Below are 19,997 nucleotides of genomic sequence, written 5' to 3' on the forward strand. Positions count from 1 at the left end.
GGGGTCCTTGACATGAAAAAGTGTGAGAACCACTGCTCTATGGCAGTAGTTCTCAACCTTTTCAGGCCACGACTCAAATAATCATATTTGAACTGGGAATATTGTGTAGATCTGCTATACACAACTGCTATATTGCGAGCCATTGTGAGCATACTTGTACTGGTAGATCTGCTATTTTGACAATTTCTACCTCTAATATTTGATAATTTGGCCAACGTTTCATTAAGTCATTTTAGAGATATTTAAAAAAAATCCGTAAATTGTCTTTAGAAATGTGCAGATACCCTCCATACACTTTTGACACCAGTTTGTTTACATGTGTAGAGTGACAATTTCTGACAAAACAATATTGCACATGATTAAGTTAATCATCTGGGGGAGGGAGCAGTGGGGGACCCCCTAAAATCATTTGGGGGCCGCCCCTGGGGTCCCGACCCACAGGTTGAGAACCACTTGCTGGTTGTTGTTGTTGACCCGGAAACGGAAGTAGTCTTGTGCTTTGTAGTTTGTTGTAGTAGTAGGTTCAGGTTGTTCAGAAAGAAGATCCAAGCGAGACATAATAAAGCACCAAATCATTATCTTTACGGGATAATCGATTGATATTTTCTACAGGACAGCCATGGCTCTGGAATCCAGGATCACACAAGAGGAGATCAAGAAGGAGCCAGAGAAGCCCATCGATCGCGAAAAGGTAACCGTTGAGACCGGTCGAGACGGAGTAACGGCCAGTGCTAAGCTAACATGTTAGCTCACAAGGCTAACTGGTTGCAGCGTGGGATACAGTTGTGTTTATTTACCAGCGGTGTAAAACGTACTCAAATGTTTTACTTTAGTAAAAAATGTCAATACTGCATATACTCTAGTTACAACTTGTAACAAGTAAAGGTCTGGAATTCAAAATGTACTTGAGTACAAAAGCATTGGTATCAAAGTACTAAAGGTATTGAGCAGCACTCATTATGCAGAATGTCCCATTTCAAGTCTTCAAATCTGTATGAAAAACTTTCAAATGGACAAGACGTATAGGCTACAGGGTTGAAGTGGTTAATGTATTTTTTACCATAGTAATCAAAATGTACAAATACCCAGTAACAAGTTTTCAATTAACTGTAGTGGAGTAAAAGTAGAACATTTTGATCCTAGATGTAGTGGAGTAGAAGTAAAGGCCTTCGGAAATACTCAAGTAAAGTACGTTTTATGCCCATATATGGAGATCCCTGTCCCAATGTCATCAATATTTAGGACATATCTGGTAATGCCCATATGTGAGCATGTTTTGACATAACATTGTTGACTATCATGAGGGGTCTCCATTCATATATGGGTAACTGGTCCGATATACATCACTGGCCAGATGGCCAAGAATTAACTACTTTACACCTCTGACTAAATGTGCACCAACCCTCAAATGTCCTACTACCCTACTGACTACTTGTTCACAAATGTTGGCTATTTAAAGGGATATTCCACTTTCAACAGGGAAACAGTGGAAGGGCCTCTCTCCACATACACACCCATTGTAACTTCAAACTTAATTTTAACCATGATAGATTCATTAAAAACACCCATTGTATTTCCTGGTGACTCATACTACCCTCCTAATACGTGAGTTTTATCCATAACTTTTTTCATTTATTTTTAATAATTATTTGGGAAAATGGAAAAAATGAAATACAAAAAGATAATTATTAAAAATAAATGAAAAATGTTATCGAAAAAACACGATCCATATATGGGTAACTGGTCCGATATACATCACTGGCCAGATGGAATGTGACAGAATGTCGCCCTGAGGCGTCTTACTAGTATAATCAGGTATTTTAATGAATGGGGATAGGGTCAATGGAGGAATTGAATTTAAGAGTTTATAGATAACCTCTACGTTGCTTGCTGCTACATGTTGAGTAGAGTTTTGTGACAAGAAAAAGCCTTAAACTAAACCCAATTTTCTCATATGAATTTTACACTTTAAAGGCATTTTAGTTCTTCATACACACATTTGGAAATACGCTCTTGAGCTTCTTTCTTTTATTTCTTTTTTTAAAGAGGCGGTGCCATAGATTTGTACTTTTTCTCGCTTTCATGTGTCTAGGAGGTTGACAGTACTTCATTAGACCCCCTGGTGTGGTTGTTATGAGCAATTATGTAACGCCTTTCTATTTGGGTTTTAGCTGTAGGCTGCCACCTTGTGGGGTCAAACGTGCTGGTCCAAAAACACACATACTTATTACATCACAGAATCAACCCCTCCCCTAATTACCATTCACCCAACATACGTGGGTGTGGCTAACTTCAGCTGGGTCACCACCCACCATGACAACCACGCATACCAATGAACTGGTGGGTGTGGCCACATAAAAACATAATTTTAACTCTTTCTGTACACTTTTTTGGGAAAAAATCTTCCTCCTAGTATAATCATAATACCTGATAATCATGTTTTAGAGGGGGGAATCATGGCACCACCTCTTTAACAGATAGAAGTACAAATATCCTTCCTTGTATGTGCATTTTTGTCACTAAAATGAAATTATATATCAATTGCTTTTAATAACTGACGACTATGCAATACCAGACTTTACTTTGGCACAGTTTGTTGTTTCAATGCTAATCATTCTGTGGTTCTCTCTCTGTGATTGTATCGTTTGTTTCTCCAGACATGCCCACTCTTACTGCGGGTATTCACCACCAACAGCGGCAGGCACCACAGAGTGGATGAATTTGCCAGGGGAAATGTTCCCTCTAGCGAGCTACAGATATACACATGGTGAGTTCAGTAATGTTCCCTCTAGTGAGCTACAGATATACACATGGTGAGTTCAGTAATGTTCCCTTTAGTGAGCTACAGATATACACATGGTGAGTTCAGTGTTCCCTCTAGTGAGCTACAGATATACACATGGTGAGTTCAGTGTTCCCTCTAGTGAGCTACAGATATACACATGGTGAGTTCAGTGTTCCCTCTAGTGAGCTACAGATATACACATGGTGAGTTCAGTGTTCCCTCTAGTGAGCTACAGATATACACATGGTGAGTTCAGTAATGTTCCCTTTAGTGAGCTACAGATATACACATGGTGAGTTCAGTGTTCCCTCTAGTGAGCTACAGATATACACATGGTGAGTTCAGTGTTCCCTCTAGTGAGCTACAGATATACACATGGTGAGTTCAGTGTTCCCTCTAGCGAGCTACAGATATACACATGGTGAGTTCAGTGTTCCCTCTAGTGAGCTACAGATATACACATGGTGAGTTCAGTAATGTTCCCTCTAGTGAGCTACAGATATACACATGGTGAGTTCAGTGTTCCCTCTAGTGAGCTACAGATATACACATGGTGAGTTCAGTAATGTTCCCTCTAGTGAGCTACAGATATACACATGGTGAGTTCAGTAATGTTCCCTCTAGTGAGCTACACAGATATACACATGGTGAGTTCAGTGTTCCCTCTAGTGAGCTACAGATATACACATGGTGAGTTCAGTAATGTTCCCTCTAGTGAGTACAGATATACACATGGTGAGTTCAGTGTTCCCTTTAGCGAGCTACAGATATACACATGGTGAGTTCAGTGTTCCCTCTAGTGAGCTACAGATATACACATGGTGAGTTCAATGTTCCCTCTAGTGAGCTACAGATATACACATGGTGAGTTCAGTGTTCCCTCTAGTGAGCTACAGATATACACATGGTGAGTTCAGTAATGTTCCCTCTAGTGAGCTACAGATATACACATGGTGAGTTCAGTAATGTTCCCTCTAGTGAGCTACACAGATATACACATGGTGAGTTCAGTGTTCCCTCTAGTGAGCTACAGATATACACATGGTGAGTTCAGTAATGTTCCCTCTAGTGAGTACAGATATACACATGGTGAGTTCAGTGTTCCCTTTAGCGAGCTACAGATATACACATGGTGAGTTCAGTGTTCCCTCTAGTGAGCTACAGATATACACATGGTGAGTTCAATGTTCCCTCTAGTGAGCTACAGATATACACATGGTGAGTTCAGTGTTCCCTCTAGCGAGCTACAGATATACACATGGTGAGTTCAGTGTTCCCTCTAGTGAGCTACAGATATACACATGGTGAGTTCAATGTTCCCTCTAGCGAGCTACAGATATACACATGGTGAGTTCAATGTTCCCTCTAGCGAGCTACAGATATACACATGGTGAGTTCAGTGTTCCCTCTAGTGAGCTACAGATATACACATGGTGAGTTCAGTAATGTTCCCTTTAGTGAGCTACAGATATACACATGGTGAGTTCAGTGTTCCCTCTAGCGAGCTACAGATATACACATGGTGAGTTCAGTGTTCCCTTTAGTGAGCTACAGATATACACATGGTGAGTTCAGTGTTCCCTCTAGTGAGCTACAGATATACACATGGTGAGTTCAGTGTTCCCTCTAGTGAGCTACAGATATACACATGGTGAGTTCAGTGTTCCCTTTAGTGAGCTACAGATATACACATGGTGAGTTCAGTGTTCCCTCTAGTGAGCTACAGATATACACATGGTGAGTTCAGTGTTCCCTCTAGTGAGCTACAGATATACACATGGTGAGTTCAGTGTTCCCTTTAGCGAGCTACAGATATACACATGGTGAGTTCAGTGTTCCCTCTAGTGAGCTACAGATATACACATGGTGAGTTCAGTGTTCCCTCTAGTGAGCTACAGATATACACATGGTGAGTTCAGTGTTCCCTCTAGTGAGCTACAGATATACACATGGTGAGTTCAGTGTTCCCTTTAGTGAGCTACAGATATACACATGGTGAGTTCAGTGTTCCCTTTAGTGAGCTACAGATATACACATGGTGAGTTCAGTGTTCCCTCTAGTGAGCTACAGATATACACATGGTGAGTTCAGTGTTCCCTCTAGTGAGCTACAGATATACACATGGTGAGTTCAGTGTTCCCTCTAGTGAGCTACAGATATACACATGGTGAGTTCAGTGTTCCCTTTAGCGAGCTACAGATATACACATGGTGAGTTCAGTGTTCCCTCTAGTGAGCTACAGATATACACATGGTGAGTTCAGTGTTCCCTCTAGTGAGCTACAGATATACACATGGTGAGTTCAGTGTTCCCTCTAGTGAGCTACAGATATACACATGGTGAGTTCAGTGTTCCCTTTAGTGAGCTACAGATATACACATGGTGAGTTCAGTGTTCCCTCTAGTGAGCTACAGATATACACATGGTGAGTTCAGTGTTCCCTCTAGTGAGCTACAGATATACACATGGTGAGTTCAGTGTTCCCTCTAGTGAGCTACAGATATACACATGGTGAGTTCAGTGTTCCCTCTAGTGAGCTACAGATATACACATGGTGAGTTCAGTGTTCCCTCTAGTGAGCTACAGATATACACATGGTGAGTTCAGTGTTCCCTTTAGTGAGCTACAGATATACACATGGTGAGTTCAGTAATGTTCCCTCTAGCGAGCTACAGATATACACATGGTGAGTTCAGTGTTCCCTCTAGTGAGCTACAGATATACACATGGTGAGTTCAGTGTTCCCTCTAGTGAGCTACAGATATACACATGGTGAGTTCAGTGTTCCCTTTAGTGAGCTACAGATATACACATGGTGAGTTCAGTAATGTTCCCTCTAGCGAGCTACAGATATACACATGGTGAGTTCAATGTTCCCTCTAGTGAGCTACAGATATACACATGGTGAGTTCAGTGTTCCCTCTAGCGAGCTACAGATATACACATGGTGAGTTCAGTAATGTTCCCTCTAGCGAGCTACAGATATACACATGGTGAGTTCAGTGTTCCCTCTAGTGAGCTACAGATATACACATGGTGAGTTCAGTGTTCCCTCTAGTGAGCTACAGATATACACATGGTGAGTTCAGTGTTCCCTTTAGCGAGCTACAGATATACACATGGTGAGTTCAGTGTTCCCTCTAGTGAGCTACAGATATACACATGGTGAGTTCAGTGTTCCCTCTAGTGAGCTACAGATATACACATGGTGAGTTCAGTGTTCCCTCTAGTGAGCTACAGATATACACATGGTGAGTTCAGTGTTCCCTTTAGTGAGCTACAGATATACACATGGTGAGTTCAGTGTTCCCTTTAGTGAGCTACAGATATACACATGGTGAGTTCAGTAATGTTCCCTCTAGCGAGCTACAGATATACACATGGTGAGTTCAGTGTTCCCTCTAGTGAGCTACAGATATACACATGGTGAGTTCAGTGTTCCCTCTAGTGAGCTACAGATATACACATGGTGAGTTCAGTGTTCCCTTTAGTGAGCTACAGATATACACATGGTGAGTTCAGTGTTCCCTCTAGTGAGCTACAGATATACACATGGTGAGTTCAGTAATGTTCCCTCTAGCGAGCTACAGATATACACATGGTGAGTTCAATGTTCCCTCTAGTGAGCTACAGATATACACATGGTGAGTTCAGTGTTCCCTCTAGCGAGCTACAGATATACACATGGTGAGTTCAGTAATGTTCCCTCTAGCGAGCTACAGATATACACATGGTGAGTTCAGTGTTCTCTCTAGTGAGCTACAGATATACACATGGTGAGTTCAGTGTTCCCTTTAGTGAGCTACAGATATACACATGGTGAGTTCAGTGTTCCCTCTAGTGAACTACAGATATACACATGGTGAGTTCAGTGTTCCCTCTAGTGAGCTACAGATATACACATGGTGAGTTCAGTGTTCCCTCTAGTGAGCTACAGATATACACATGGTGAGTTCAGTAATGTTCCCTTTAGTGAGCTACAGATATACACATGGTGAGTTCAGTAATGTTCCCTCTAGCGAGCTACAGATATACACATGGTGAGTTCAGTGTTCTCTCTAGTGAGCTACAGATATACACATGGTGAGTTCAGTGTTCCCTTTAGTGAGCTACAGATATACACATGGTGAGTTCAGTGTTCCCTCTAGTGAACTACAGATATACACATGGTGAGTTCAGTGTTCCCTCTAGTGAGCTACAGATATACACATGGTGAGTTCAGTGTTCCCTCTAGTGAGCTACAGATATACACATGGTGAGTTCAGTAATGTTCCCTTTAGTGAGCTAAAGATATACACATGGTGAGTTCAGTAATGTTCCCTCTAGCGAGCTACAGATATACACATGGTGAGTTCAGTGTTCCCTCTAGTGAGCTACAGATATACACATGGTGAGTTCAGTGTTCCCTCTAGTGAGCTACAGATATACACATGGTGAGTTCAGTGTTCCCTCTAGTGAGCTACACAGATATACACATGGTGAGTTCAGTGTTCCCTCTAGTGAGCTACAGATATACACATGGTGAGTTCAGTGTTCCCTTTAGTGAGCTACAGATATACACATGGTGAGTTCAGTGTTCCCTCTAGTGAGCTACAGATATACACATGGTGAGTTCAGTGTTCCCTCTAGTGAGCTACAGATATACACATGGTGAGTTCAGTGTTCCCTCTAGTGAGCTACAGATATACACATGGTGAGTTCAGTGTTCCCTCTAGCGAGCTACAGATATACACATGGTGAGTTCAGTGTTCTCTCTAGTGAGCTACAGATATACACATGGTGAGTTCAGTGTTCCCTCTAGTGAGCTACAGATATACACATGGTGAGTTCAGTGTTCCCTCTAGTGAGCTACAGATATACACATGGTGAGTTCAGTGTTCCCTTTAGTGAGCTACAGATATACACATGGTGAGTTCAGTGTTCCCTCTAGTGAGCTACAGATATACACATGGTGAGTTCAGTGTTCCCTCTAGTGAGCTACAGATATACACATGGTGAGTTCAGTGTTCCCTCTAGTGAGCTACAGATATACACATGGTGAGTTCAGTGTTCCCTCTAGCGAGCTACAGATATACACATGGTGAGTTCAGTGTTCTCTCTAGTGAGCTACAGATATACACATGGTGAGTTCAGTGTTCCCTCTAGTGAGCTACAGATATACACATGGTGAGTTCAGTGTTCCCTTTAGTGAGCTACAGATATACACATGGTGAGTTCAGTGTTCCCTCTAGTGAGCTACAGATATACACATGGTGAGTTCAGTGTTCCCTTTAGTGAGCTACAGATATACACATGGTGAGTTCAGTGTTCCCTCTAGTGAGCTACAGATATACACATGGTGAGTTCAGTGTTCCCTCTAGTGAGCTACAGATATACACATGGTGAGTTCAGTGTTCCCTCTAGTGAGCTACAGATATACACATGGTGAGTTCAGTGTTCCCTCTAGTGAGCTACAGATATACACATGGTGAGTTCAGTGTTCCCTTTAGTGAGCTACAGATATACACATGGTGAGTTCAGTAATGTTCCCTCTAGCGAGCTACAGATATACACATGGTGAGTTCAGTGTTCCCTCTAGTGAGCTACAGATATACACATGGTGAGTTCAGTGTTCCCTCTAGTGAGCTACAGATATACACATGGTGAGTTCAGTGTTCCCTTTAGTGAGCTACAGATATACACATGGTGAGTTCAGTAATGTTCCCTCTAGCGAGCTACAGATATACACATGGTGAGTTCAATGTTCCCTCTAGTGAGCTACAGATATACACATGGTGAGTTCAGTGTTCCCTCTAGCGAGCTACAGATATACACATGGTGAGTTCAGTAATGTTCCCTCTAGCGAGCTACAGATATACACATGGTGAGTTCAGTGTTCCCTCTAGTGAGCTACAGATATACACATGGTGAGTTCAGTGTTCCCTCTAGTGAGCTACAGATATACACATGGTGAGTTCAGTGTTCCCTTTAGCGAGCTACAGATATACACATGGTGAGTTCAGTGTTCCCTCTAGTGAGCTACAGATATACACATGGTGAGTTCAGTGTTCCCTCTAGTGAGCTACAGATATACACATGGTGAGTTCAGTGTTCCCTCTAGTGAGCTACAGATATACACATGGTGAGTTCAGTGTTCCCTTTAGTGAGCTACAGATATACACATGGTGAGTTCAGTGTTCCCTTTAGTGAGCTACAGATATACACATGGTGAGTTCAGTAATGTTCCCTCTAGCGAGCTACAGATATACACATGGTGAGTTCAGTGTTCCCTCTAGTGAGCTACAGATATACACATGGTGAGTTCAGTGTTCCCTCTAGTGAGCTACAGATATACACATGGTGAGTTCAGTGTTCCCTTTAGTGAGCTACAGATATACACATGGTGAGTTCAGTAATGTTCCCTCTAGCGAGCTACAGATATACACATGGTGAGTTCAATGTTCCCTCTAGTGAGCTACAGATATACACATGGTGAGTTCAGTGTTCCCTCTAGCGAGCTACAGATATACACATGGTGAGTTCAGTAATGTTCCCTCTAGCGAGCTACAGATATACACATGGTGAGTTCAGTGTTCTCTCTAGTGAGCTACAGATATACACATGGTGAGTTCAGTGTTCCCTTTAGTGAGCTACAGATATACACATGGTGAGTTCAGTGTTCCCTCTAGTGAACTACAGATATACACATGGTGAGTTCAGTGTTCCCTCTAGTGAGCTACAGATATACACATGGTGAGTTCAGTGTTCCCTCTAGTGAGCTACAGATATACACATGGTGAGTTCAGTAATGTTCCCTTTAGTGAGCTACAGATATACACATGGTGAGTTCAGTAATGTTCCCTCTAGCGAGCTACAGATATACACATGGTGAGTTCAGTGTTCTCTCTAGTGAGCTACAGATATACACATGGTGAGTTCAGTGTTCCCTTTAGTGAGCTACAGATATACACATGGTGAGTTCAGTGTTCCCTCTAGTGAACTACAGATATACACATGGTGAGTTCAGTGTTCCCTCTAGTGAGCTACAGATATACACATGGTGAGTTCAGTGTTCCCTCTAGTGAGCTACAGATATACACATGGTGAGTTCAGTAATGTTCCCTTTAGTGAGCTAAAGATATACACATGGTGAGTTCAGTAATGTTCCCTCTAGCGAGCTACAGATATACACATGGTGAGTTCAGTGTTCCCTCTAGTGAGCTACAGATATACACATGGTGAGTTCAGTGTTCCCTCTAGTGAGCTACAGATATACACATGGTGAGTTCAGTGTTCCCTCTAGTGAGCTACACAGATATACACATGGTGAGTTCAGTGTTCCCTCTAGTGAGCTACAGATATACACATGGTGAGTTCAGTGTTCCCTTTAGTGAGCTACAGATATACACATGGTGAGTTCAGTGTTCCCTCTAGTGAGCTACAGATATACACATGGTGAGTTCAGTGTTCCCTCTAGTGAGCTACAGATATACACATGGTGAGTTCAGTGTTCCCTCTAGTGAGCTACAGATATACACATGGTGAGTTCAGTGTTCCCTCTAGCGAGCTACAGATATACACATGGTGAGTTCAGTGTTCTCTCTAGTGAGCTACAGATATACACATGGTGAGTTCAGTGTTCCCTCTAGTGAGCTACAGATATACACATGGTGAGTTCAGTGTTCCCTCTAGTGAGCTACAGATATACACATGGTGAGTTCAGTGTTCCCTTTAGTGAGCTACAGATATACACATGGTGAGTTCAGTGTTCCCTCTAGTGAGCTACAGATATACACATGGTGAGTTCAGTGTTCCCTCTAGTGAGCTACAGATATACACATGGTGAGTTCAGTGTTCCCTCTAGTGAGCTACAGATATACACATGGTGAGTTCAGTGTTCCCTCTAGCGAGCTACAGATATACACATGGTGAGTTCAGTGTTCTCTCTAGTGAGCTACAGATATACACATGGTGAGTTCAGTGTTCCCTCTAGTGAGCTACAGATATACACATGGTGAGTTCAGTGTTCCCTTTAGTGAGCTACAGATATACACATGGTGAGTTCAGTGTTCCCTCTAGTGAGCTACAGATATACACATGGTGAGTTCAGTGTTCCCTTTAGTGAGCTACAGATATACACATGGTGAGTTCAGTGTTCCCTCTAGTGAGCTACAGATATACACATGGTGAGTTCAGTGTTCCCTCTAGTGAGCTACAGATATACACATGGTGAGTTCAGTGTTCCCTCTAGTGAGCTACAGATATACACATGGTGAGTTCAGTGTTCCCTCTAGCGAGCTACAGATATACACATGGTGAGTTCAGTGTTCTCTCTAGTGAGCTACAGATATACACATGGTGAGTTCAGTGTTCCCTCTAGTGAGCTACAGATATACACATGGTGAGTTCAGTGTTCCCTTTAGTGAGCTACAGATATACACATGGTGAGTTCAGTGTTCCCTCTAGTGAGCTACAGATATACACATGGTGAGTTCAGTGTTCCCTCTAGTGAGCTACAGATATACACATGGTGAGTTCAGTGTTCCCTTTAGTGAGCTACAGATATACACATGGTGAGTTCAGTGTTCCCTCTAGCGAGCTACAGATATACACATGGTGAGTTCAGTGTTCCCTCTAGTGAGCTACAGATATACACATGGTGAGTTCAGTGTTCCCTCTAGTGAGCTACAGATATACACATGGTGAGTTCAGTGTTCCCTCTAGTGAGCTACAGATATACACATGGTGAGTTCAGTGTTCCCTCTAGTGAGCTACAGATATACACATGTTGAGTTCAGTGTTCCCTTTAGTGAGCTACAGATATACACATGGTGAGTTCAGTGTTCCCTCTAGTGAGCTACAGATATACACATGGTGAGTTCAGTAATGTTCCCTCTAGTGAGCTACAGATATACACATGGTGAGTTCAGTGTTCCCTCTAGTGAGCTACAGATATACACATGGTGAGTTCAGTGTTCCCTCTAGTGAGCTACAGATATACACATGGTGAGTTCAGTGTTCCCTCTAGCGAGCTACAGATATACACATGGTGAGTTCAGTGTTCTCTCTAGTGAGCTACAGATATACACATGGTGAGTTCAGTGTTCCCTCTAGTGAGCTACAGATATACACATGGTGAGTTCAGTGTTCCCTCTAGTGAGCTACAGATATACACATGGTGAGTTCAGTGTTCCCTCTAGTGAGCTACAGATATACACATGGTGAGTTCAGTGTTCCCTCTAGTGAGCTACAGATATACACATGGTGAGTTCAGTGTTCCCTCTAGTGAGCTACAGATATACACATGGTGAGTTCAGTGTTCCCTCTAGTGAGCTACAGATATACACATGGTGAGTTCAGTGTTCCCTTTAGTGAGCTACAGATATACACATGGTGAGTTCAGTGTTCCCTCTAGTGAGCTACAGATATACACATGGTGAGTTCAGTGTTCCCTCTAGTGAGCTACAGATATACACATGGTGAGTTCAGTAATGTTCCCTTTAGTGAGCTACAGATATACACATGGTGAGTTCAGTGTTCCCTTTAGTGAGCTACAGATATACACATGGTGAGTTCAGTGTTCCCTCTAGTGAGCTACAGATATACACATGGTGAGTTCAGTGTTCCCTTTAGTGAGCTACAGATATACACATGGTGAGTTCAGTGTTCCCTCTAGTGAGCTACAGATATACACATGGTGAGTTCAGTGTTCCCTCTAGTGAGCTACAGATATACACATGGTGAGTTCAGTGTTCCCTCTAGTGAGCTACAGATATACACATGGTGAGTTCAGTGTTCCCTCTAGTGAGTACAGATATACACATGGTGAGTTCAGTGTTCCCTCTAGTGAGCTACAGATATACACATGGTGAGTTCAGTGTTCCCTCTAGTGAGCTACAGATATACACATGGTGAGTTCAGTGTTCCCTCTAGTGAGCTACAGATATACACATGGTGAGTTCAGTGTTCCCTCTAGTGAGCTACAGATATACACATGGTGAGTTCAGTGTTCCCTCTAGTGAGCTACAGATATACACATGGTGAGTTCAGTGTTCCCTCTAGTGAGCTACAGATATACACATGGTGAGTTCAGTGTTCCCTCTAGTGAGCTACAGATATACACATGGTGAGTTCAGTGTTCCCTCTTAGTAAGGGAAAGTTAGCCTCTAGCTACATCAATCTGGGAACTAAATCTAAATGACTAGCTTTCTTCACAAATGTGTTCTACTAGGTGTCAACTATCACCTCTGAACTTTGTCAAACCCAACTCCCTTGACATACTTTGTGGGAGCCAATCAAAGCTGGGGGTATCGGGATACCCAGGGCCTGGGATTAAAGGGGGAAAAATAGAAAATGGCCAATATGAACGTATGAAGTGTGTAATTAGGGTATTGTTGGGCTGATGAATCCATTCCAACCATTAGTTATAAGTAAAAATGACTCCTTGGCCATAAAAAAGGCCTAATTGGCTAAGGCTTAGCCAATCCTGTCATTCGAGTTCACCTGTGTCCTGTTAGTCCCTATGTTTTAAACCCTGTGTTTGAATGTTCCTTGTCAGATTGTATCATGTTATCCTGTGTGTCATGTGTGATTACCCCCCTGATTTTTAATAGTTTTCATGAATTCAAACACTACTCCAACCTTTTTTTTATTGCCAATATTATATGTCTCATGGCCTATTTTATGGCCAAGGAGTCATTTTAACTGAAAAATAATGGTTGGAATGGATTCAGCAGCCCAAAAATACCCAAATTACACACCTCATACGCTCATATTGGCCATTTTTTATTTTTTCCCCTTTAATCCCAGGCCCTCGGGATACCCAATAACTTTGATTGGCTCCCACAAAGTATGTCAAGGGAGTTGGGTTTGACAAAGTTCAGAGGTGATAGTTGACACCTAGTAGAACACATTTGTGAAGAAAGCTAGTCATTTAGATTTAGTTCCCAGATTGATGTAGCTAGAGGCTAACTTTCCCTTACTATCTAGTGAGCTACAGATATACACATGGTGAGTTCAGTGTTCCCTTTAGTGAGCTACAGATATACACATGGTGAGTTCAGTGTTCCCTTTAGTGAGCTACAGATATACACATGGTGAGTTCAATGTTCCCTCTAGTGAGCTACAGATATACACATGGTGAGTTCAGTGTTCCCTCTAGTGAGCTACAGATATACACATGGTGAGTTCAGTAATGTTCCCTTTAGCGAGCTACAGATATACACATGGTGAGTTCAGTGTTCCCTCTAGTGAGCTACAGATATACACATGGTGAGTTCAGTGTTCTCTCTAGTGAGCTACAGATATACACATGGTGAGTTCAGTAATGTTCCCTTTAGTGAGCTACAGATATACACATGGTGAGTTCAGTGTTCCCTCTAGTGAGCTACAGATATACACATGGTGAGTTCAGTGTTCCCTCTAGTGAGCTACAGATATACACATGGTGAGTTCAGTGTTCCCTCTAGTGAGCTACAGATATACACATGGTGAGTTCAGTGTTCCCTCTAGTGAGCTACAGATATACACATGGTGAGTTCAGTGTTCCCTTTAGCGAGCTACAGATATACACATGGTGAGTTCAGTGTTCCCTCTAGTGAGCTACAGATATACACATGGTGAGTTCAGTGTTCCCTCTAGTGAGCTACAGATATACACATGGTGAGTTCAGTGTTCCCTCTAGTGAGCTACAGATATACACATGGTGAGTTCAGTGTTCCCTCTAGTGAGCTACAGATATACACATGGTGAGTTCAGTGTTCCCTCTAGTGAGCTACAGATATACACATGGTGAGTTCAGTGTTCCCTTTAGTGAGCTACAGATATACACATGGTGAGTTCAGTGTTCCCTCTAGTGAGCTACAGATATACACATGGTGAGTTCAGTGTTCCCTCTAGTGAGCTACAGATATACACATGGTGAGTTCAGTGTTCCCTTTAGCGAGCTACAGATATACACATGGTGAGTTCAGTGTTCCCTCTAGTGAGCTACAGATATACACATGGTGAGTTCAGTGTTCCCTCTAGTGAGCTACAGATATACACATGGTGAGTTCAGTGTTCCCTCTAGTGAGCTACAGATATACACATGGTGAGTTCAGTGTTCCCTTTAGTGAGCTACAGATATACACATGGTGAGTTCAGTGTTCCCTTTAGTGAGCTACAGATATACACATGGTGAGTTCAGTGTTCCCTCTAGTGAGCTACAGATATACACATGGTGAGTTCAGTGTTCCCTCTAGTGAGCTACAGATATACACATGGTGAGTTCAGTGTTCCCTCTAGTGAGCTACAGATATACACATGGTGAGTTCAGTGTTCCCTCTAGTGAGCTACAGATATACACATGGTGAGTTCAGTGTTCCCTCTAGTGAGCTACAGATATACACATGGTGAGTTCAGTGTTCCCTTTAGCGAGCTACAGATATACACATGGTGAGTTCAGTGTTCCCTCTAGTGAGCTACAGATATACACATGGTGAGTTCAGTGTTCCCTCTAGTGAGCTACAGATATACACATGGTGAGTTCAGTGTTCCCTCTAGTGAGCTACAGATATACACATGGTGAGTTCAGTGTTCCCTCTAGTGAGCTACAGATATACACATGGTGAGTTCAGTGTTCCCTCTAGTGAGCTACAGATATACACATGGTGAGTTCAGTGTTCCCTTTAGCGAGCTACAGATATACACATGGTGAGTTCAGTGTTCCCTCTAGTGAGCTACAGATATACACATGGTGAGTTCAATGTTCCCTTTAGTGAGCTACAGATATACACATGGTGAGTTCAATGTTCCCTTTAGTGAGCTACAGATATACACATGGTGAGTTCAATGTTCCCTTTAGTGAGCTACAGATATACACATGGTGAGTTCAATGTTCCCTCTAGTGAGCTACAGATATACACATGGTGAGTTCGGTAACACATGACATCACAAGCTGCATGACTTTTTACAGACAGTACAGGGTCCCCACGGTCATGAAAGTCCTGGAAATATTTTGAAATGAGATTTTTTTTTTCCAGTAGTGGAAAAGGTTTGGAATTGATCAAGGGTCCTGGAAAAAAATATTTGGCTATGCATCGTTGATTTTGTTAATTAAAAAAAAAACATTTTCTAAAACATAATAATAATAAACTTTATTTGTATAGCGCTTTTTAAGAACATAGTCACAAAGTGCTTGACAGAAGAAGCAGTGGTGCAACAAACAAATCAACAATATCAATGCAACAACAACACATCAAAAATAGGAGAAAAGGGAATAAGAATGCATGTAGTCGGCTAGTCGCAGACAAGGAACAATAATAACATAGGTTAAAATCAAGAGTGCTAGGGGTTGAAGGCAGCTCTATAGAGGTGTGTTTTCAACAGTGATTTAAAACGGTGCAGAGAATCAGCAAGTCTTATTTCTTTGGTATAACTTCTTATTTCTTCATGTATAACATTACACAAAATATGTAACATAAGTTGTTTTTGACCAAACTGCGTGATTTGCTGCCAATGCATGTGACAAAAAGAACAGATCTACAAGCTCACAAAGTGCTGCAGCGTGACACGTAGTTAGCTTGTAGATCTGTTCCTTTGTCACGTGACACCAACCTGTGCAGTGCAACCTAACTATTTAATCGTCGGTGATGAAGAGTAAGCAATTGAACTCCTAGTTATTATTTTTTGTAAGATTTGTTTTGGGGCTTTTTATGCCTTTATTTGATAGGACAGTAGACTGACAGGAAATGGGGAGAGAGATGGGGAATGACATGTGGGTAAGGTCGTATGGATCGGGAATCGAACCGGCGACGCCAGCAGGCATCATAGCCTAGTATGTGGTATGCCCCCTGACCACCAGGCCAGCGGGCGCCCCTTGAACTCCTAGTTATTATATATCAGTTGAACTAGTATCCACACTAATGTCCCATGTCCTAGGATAGGTAGTGTAGATTCTTTTATTTCTTGGAATGGAATCATACCAAAATACCATTCTATGCTTGCACATATGAGTAAGAGACTCATTATTCTGAATGATTGTTATATAGGCCTAGAAAATTGGGTTAAATATTCTGGAGAAGTTTTGGAAATTAATTGGTAAAAATGTGCGGGAACTCTGGCATTAGTGAGCTTAGTTCATAAGACGCTATTGTAGAGACAACATTGTAACCCATGTGCCAGGGCAGCGTTATCTCGTCCACAGAGTTTCCAATGTGCAGTTTTCCAAACTCTAATTCAGGGTAATGCTTTTCAGGGGTTGCGAGTGACATCATTTTGTAGATGAACCGGACCTTTCTGATGAAAAGTTTGGTTTCGGAGAGAGTATGGACAGGCCTTGAGAGTATAAAACAGTTGTGCGATATCAACTGAAGCATTCAAAATAATTGATTACTGTAAAGGAAATTTCATCATGTCTTAAAGGAAGTGTTATTGGAATAGCTTAGACGGGCACACCTGCCGATACCAGCATTTTCTGTCGTCAGCTTTCCCGGTACTGTTGTCGGTATGGGAACAACTCCAGAAAGAGTGAGGGAGAATTGAAGGTGTGTACAAAAGAGAGATGGTGTTAACTTGTATTGTGTGTGTGTGTTTGTGTTCATTCCAGGATGGACGCCACTCTGAAGGAGCTAACCAGCTTAGTGAAGGAGGTTTATCCTGAGGCCAGGAAAAAGGGAACCCATTTCAGCTTTGCCATCGTCTACCCTGATCCCAAGCGACAGGTGTACAGGTTAGTAACACAACTATACTACAAAACATCAGTTAAAGCCATCTTTACAAAGAACAGCTGATCCTGCTCTCTGACGGATCATAACCGAGTTCAATATCTGTATATGGCCGTCTGTGTAATGTGGGGATTGCAGGTGCTAATGTCATGGTAGCGTGCAAAATGTCACACAATCATTCACACGGAAGTCTGTGTTTTTAGCCTCATTTTTAAAGTTTTTTTATTAAATTATTGTACTTTTATTTTATTTAACTTTAAAGCCTTTGCTGTTGATTACAATATGTATTACTCCTTAAGAGTGAATATTCAATATGTATATTAACCACCTTAACTCTGGCATTAATAATAATGTTTCATCTTTAGCCACACTAGTGAAGTTAGTTGCCTGCCAATGTCGCGTGTCGAAAAAACAAACAAACGCTGCACTTTAGCTTTTAGATCGGCTATTTACCGTTCACTCTGTGTAAGGATATCTTCAGATCAGGGGTGTCAAGCTTGCATTTTCGGGGCAGCATGCGGTCCTGAAAGGGGTCCACTGTGGCCTCCAACATGATTTTCGGAAAGAATACTACCACTAAAGGTAGCTCTCAGCCGTCTCAATCAGTGGTTGTTTGTTACACAAACTATGTCGCAAGACAATCTCAGGATCCTGTACTAAGAACACCTTAAGACAGGAGAACACTGTCCCAAGTAAAACTAACATACTTTTTTTTGTTTGTTTCTGTTTTGAGCAGTGCTCTGCTGACCTGAGTGCTGACCTTTGCACAACCCCTGACTGTTCTGTTTCGTGCTTATTTTTTGTCTTTTGCGGTCTTTGTATTATCAGGGTTCCCACGGTCATGAAATTCCTGGAAATATTTTGAAATTAGATTTTCTTTTTTCCAGGACTGGAAAAGTTTGGGAATTGATCAAGGGTCCTGGAAGGTCCTGGAAAAAATAGCTATGCATTGCCTTTGGTTATTGATTTTGTTAATACCTCTGAAATGACAAATTCAACATTGGCCAAATTGTCAAATATTAGAGGCAGAAATTGTGAAAATAGTGCGAGGTGTTGTGAGCATGTAGATCGGCTTTTTTCACAATAAAACTGTGTTATACAAAATTCCTCTACTCTTAGTGCTCGTCAGGATGGGGGGTCCCCAGTTTAAATATGATTATTTCGGGGGTCACGGCCTGAAAAGGTTGAGAACCACTGGCATACACTACCTGTCTTTGGGCATTGTCCTGGAAATCGGGTTAAATATTCTGGAAAAGTTTTGGAAATTAATTTGTGAAATATGTGTGGGAACCCTGTATTCTGCTTTCATTTAGTACATACACAAATACCTTCTCTAAAACACATGTTCCCTTTCCCAGAGTGAAAGACATCGGCAGTACTGTGTCGGGACGGAAGGGAGCAGACGACTCCATGACGCTTCAGTCTCAGCGGTTCCAGATAGGAGATTATCTAGACATAGCCATCACACCACCCAACCGGGCTCCGCCCATCAACGCACGCATGAGGCCCTTCTGAACAAATAACATCCTGATACGCAGCCACACACACCCAGGAAGGGGTCCCGTACATCATTCAAACATCACATAGCCTACCTGATTTTCGTACCTGAATCATTTATTTTTACTTTTTTATTTCTTTTTTTGTCTTCTCCCAGACAATTCTTCATTTGCCCGATTTGCCTCATTTTGTAAGATGTGACATGTAATAAAGTTGTTGTTTTTTTTCCAACGAGTTGTGACCTCCAGTGAGTTGTGTCATTGAGACAATCAAATTGAATGTGTTGTGTGTTTGTTGAGTGTTTCCTACATTTTGAGCTAGTGCTTTACAATTCCTTTTTAGGGGTGTTTCCTTTTTAGGGGTGTTCTGGTTGCATTAAACCTAGTAAATTCAAATTGTTGCTTATCTCAAAGAAGCACAGACAAAGCTGACATTTAGCTTAGATTAGAAGATGGAGCGACCAACAAGGGCCCTGGGTTACCTTACTCATGCTAATCTATTTAGGGGTTGGTTGTGCCGCACAGTTATTAGTGGAACGAAACCCCTGCAATACCCCCACAAACATGTATGGTATGCTTTGCATGTTGCATTGATTGATCTCATCAATGGTCCTCTGTAATAAAGGTTGAGCCCTTTATTATATAGGACCTGTTTCTTTCTAGCCTACTGATAATGAAATAGTACTATTTAATATTAAATAACACTATTAACACATATGGTGCCAACCCCGAGTTTCCCGAGTTTGTATTGGTACTAGTGCTGTGCCAACCCCGAGTTTCCCGAGTTTGGGCCGTTTTTGAAAAAAAAAATTTTTTTTTTTTTTCAAAAAATTTTTTTTCAATTTTTTTTTTTGGACCTCCAGAAATGTATTAGGCATGATCGCGATCGCGAAATTGCATGTTTAACCCCCATACCAACCCATTCTTTCAAACATGGCAGCCATGTTTGTTTACATCTGAAGAAAACATAATGGCTGATAAATCATGAATGCCTGCACGGATTTCCAAGCGGATTTTTTTGTTTGAAAGCTG

General features: G+C 41.8%; 1 protein-coding gene across 1 annotated transcript; it reads left to right on the forward strand.

Annotated features, from left to right (window-relative positions):
- The first annotated feature begins 526 nt into the window (after positions 1-526).
- On the forward strand, positions 527-19,194 carry LOC308280523 (histone deacetylase complex subunit SAP18). Its single transcript, XM_080720830.1, has 4 exons — positions 527-691; positions 2,658-2,767; positions 17,352-17,474; positions 18,828-19,194. Exons 1-4 carry the CDS (start codon positions 620-622, stop codon positions 18,982-18,984), a joined length of 462 nt encoding a protein of 153 aa, XP_080576956.1. The 5' UTR covers positions 527-619; the 3' UTR covers positions 18,985-19,194.
- The last annotated feature ends 803 nt before the right edge of the window (positions 19,195-19,997 follow it).

The sequence above is a fragment of the Nannobrachium achirus genome (assembly GCF_963921795.1).
Source record: "Nannobrachium achirus genome assembly, chromosome: 24".
NCBI classification, from domain to species: Eukaryota; Metazoa; Chordata; class Actinopteri; order Myctophiformes; family Myctophidae; genus Nannobrachium; species Nannobrachium achirus.

Bases quoted from the DNA above. Each gene is read 5' to 3' on its own strand.
- LOC308280523 (XM_080720830.1), top strand. From the start codon at position 620: ATGGCTCTGGAATCCAGGATCACACAAGAGGAGATCAAGAAGGAGCCA. The intron at 2,768-17,351 runs GTGAGTTCAGTA...TGTTCATTCCAG, and splicing joins GAGCTACAGATATACACATG to GATGGACGCCACTCTGAAGG. The intron at 17,475-18,827 runs GTTAGTAACACA...TCCCTTTCCCAG, and splicing joins CCCAAGCGACAGGTGTACAG to AGTGAAAGACATCGGCAGTA.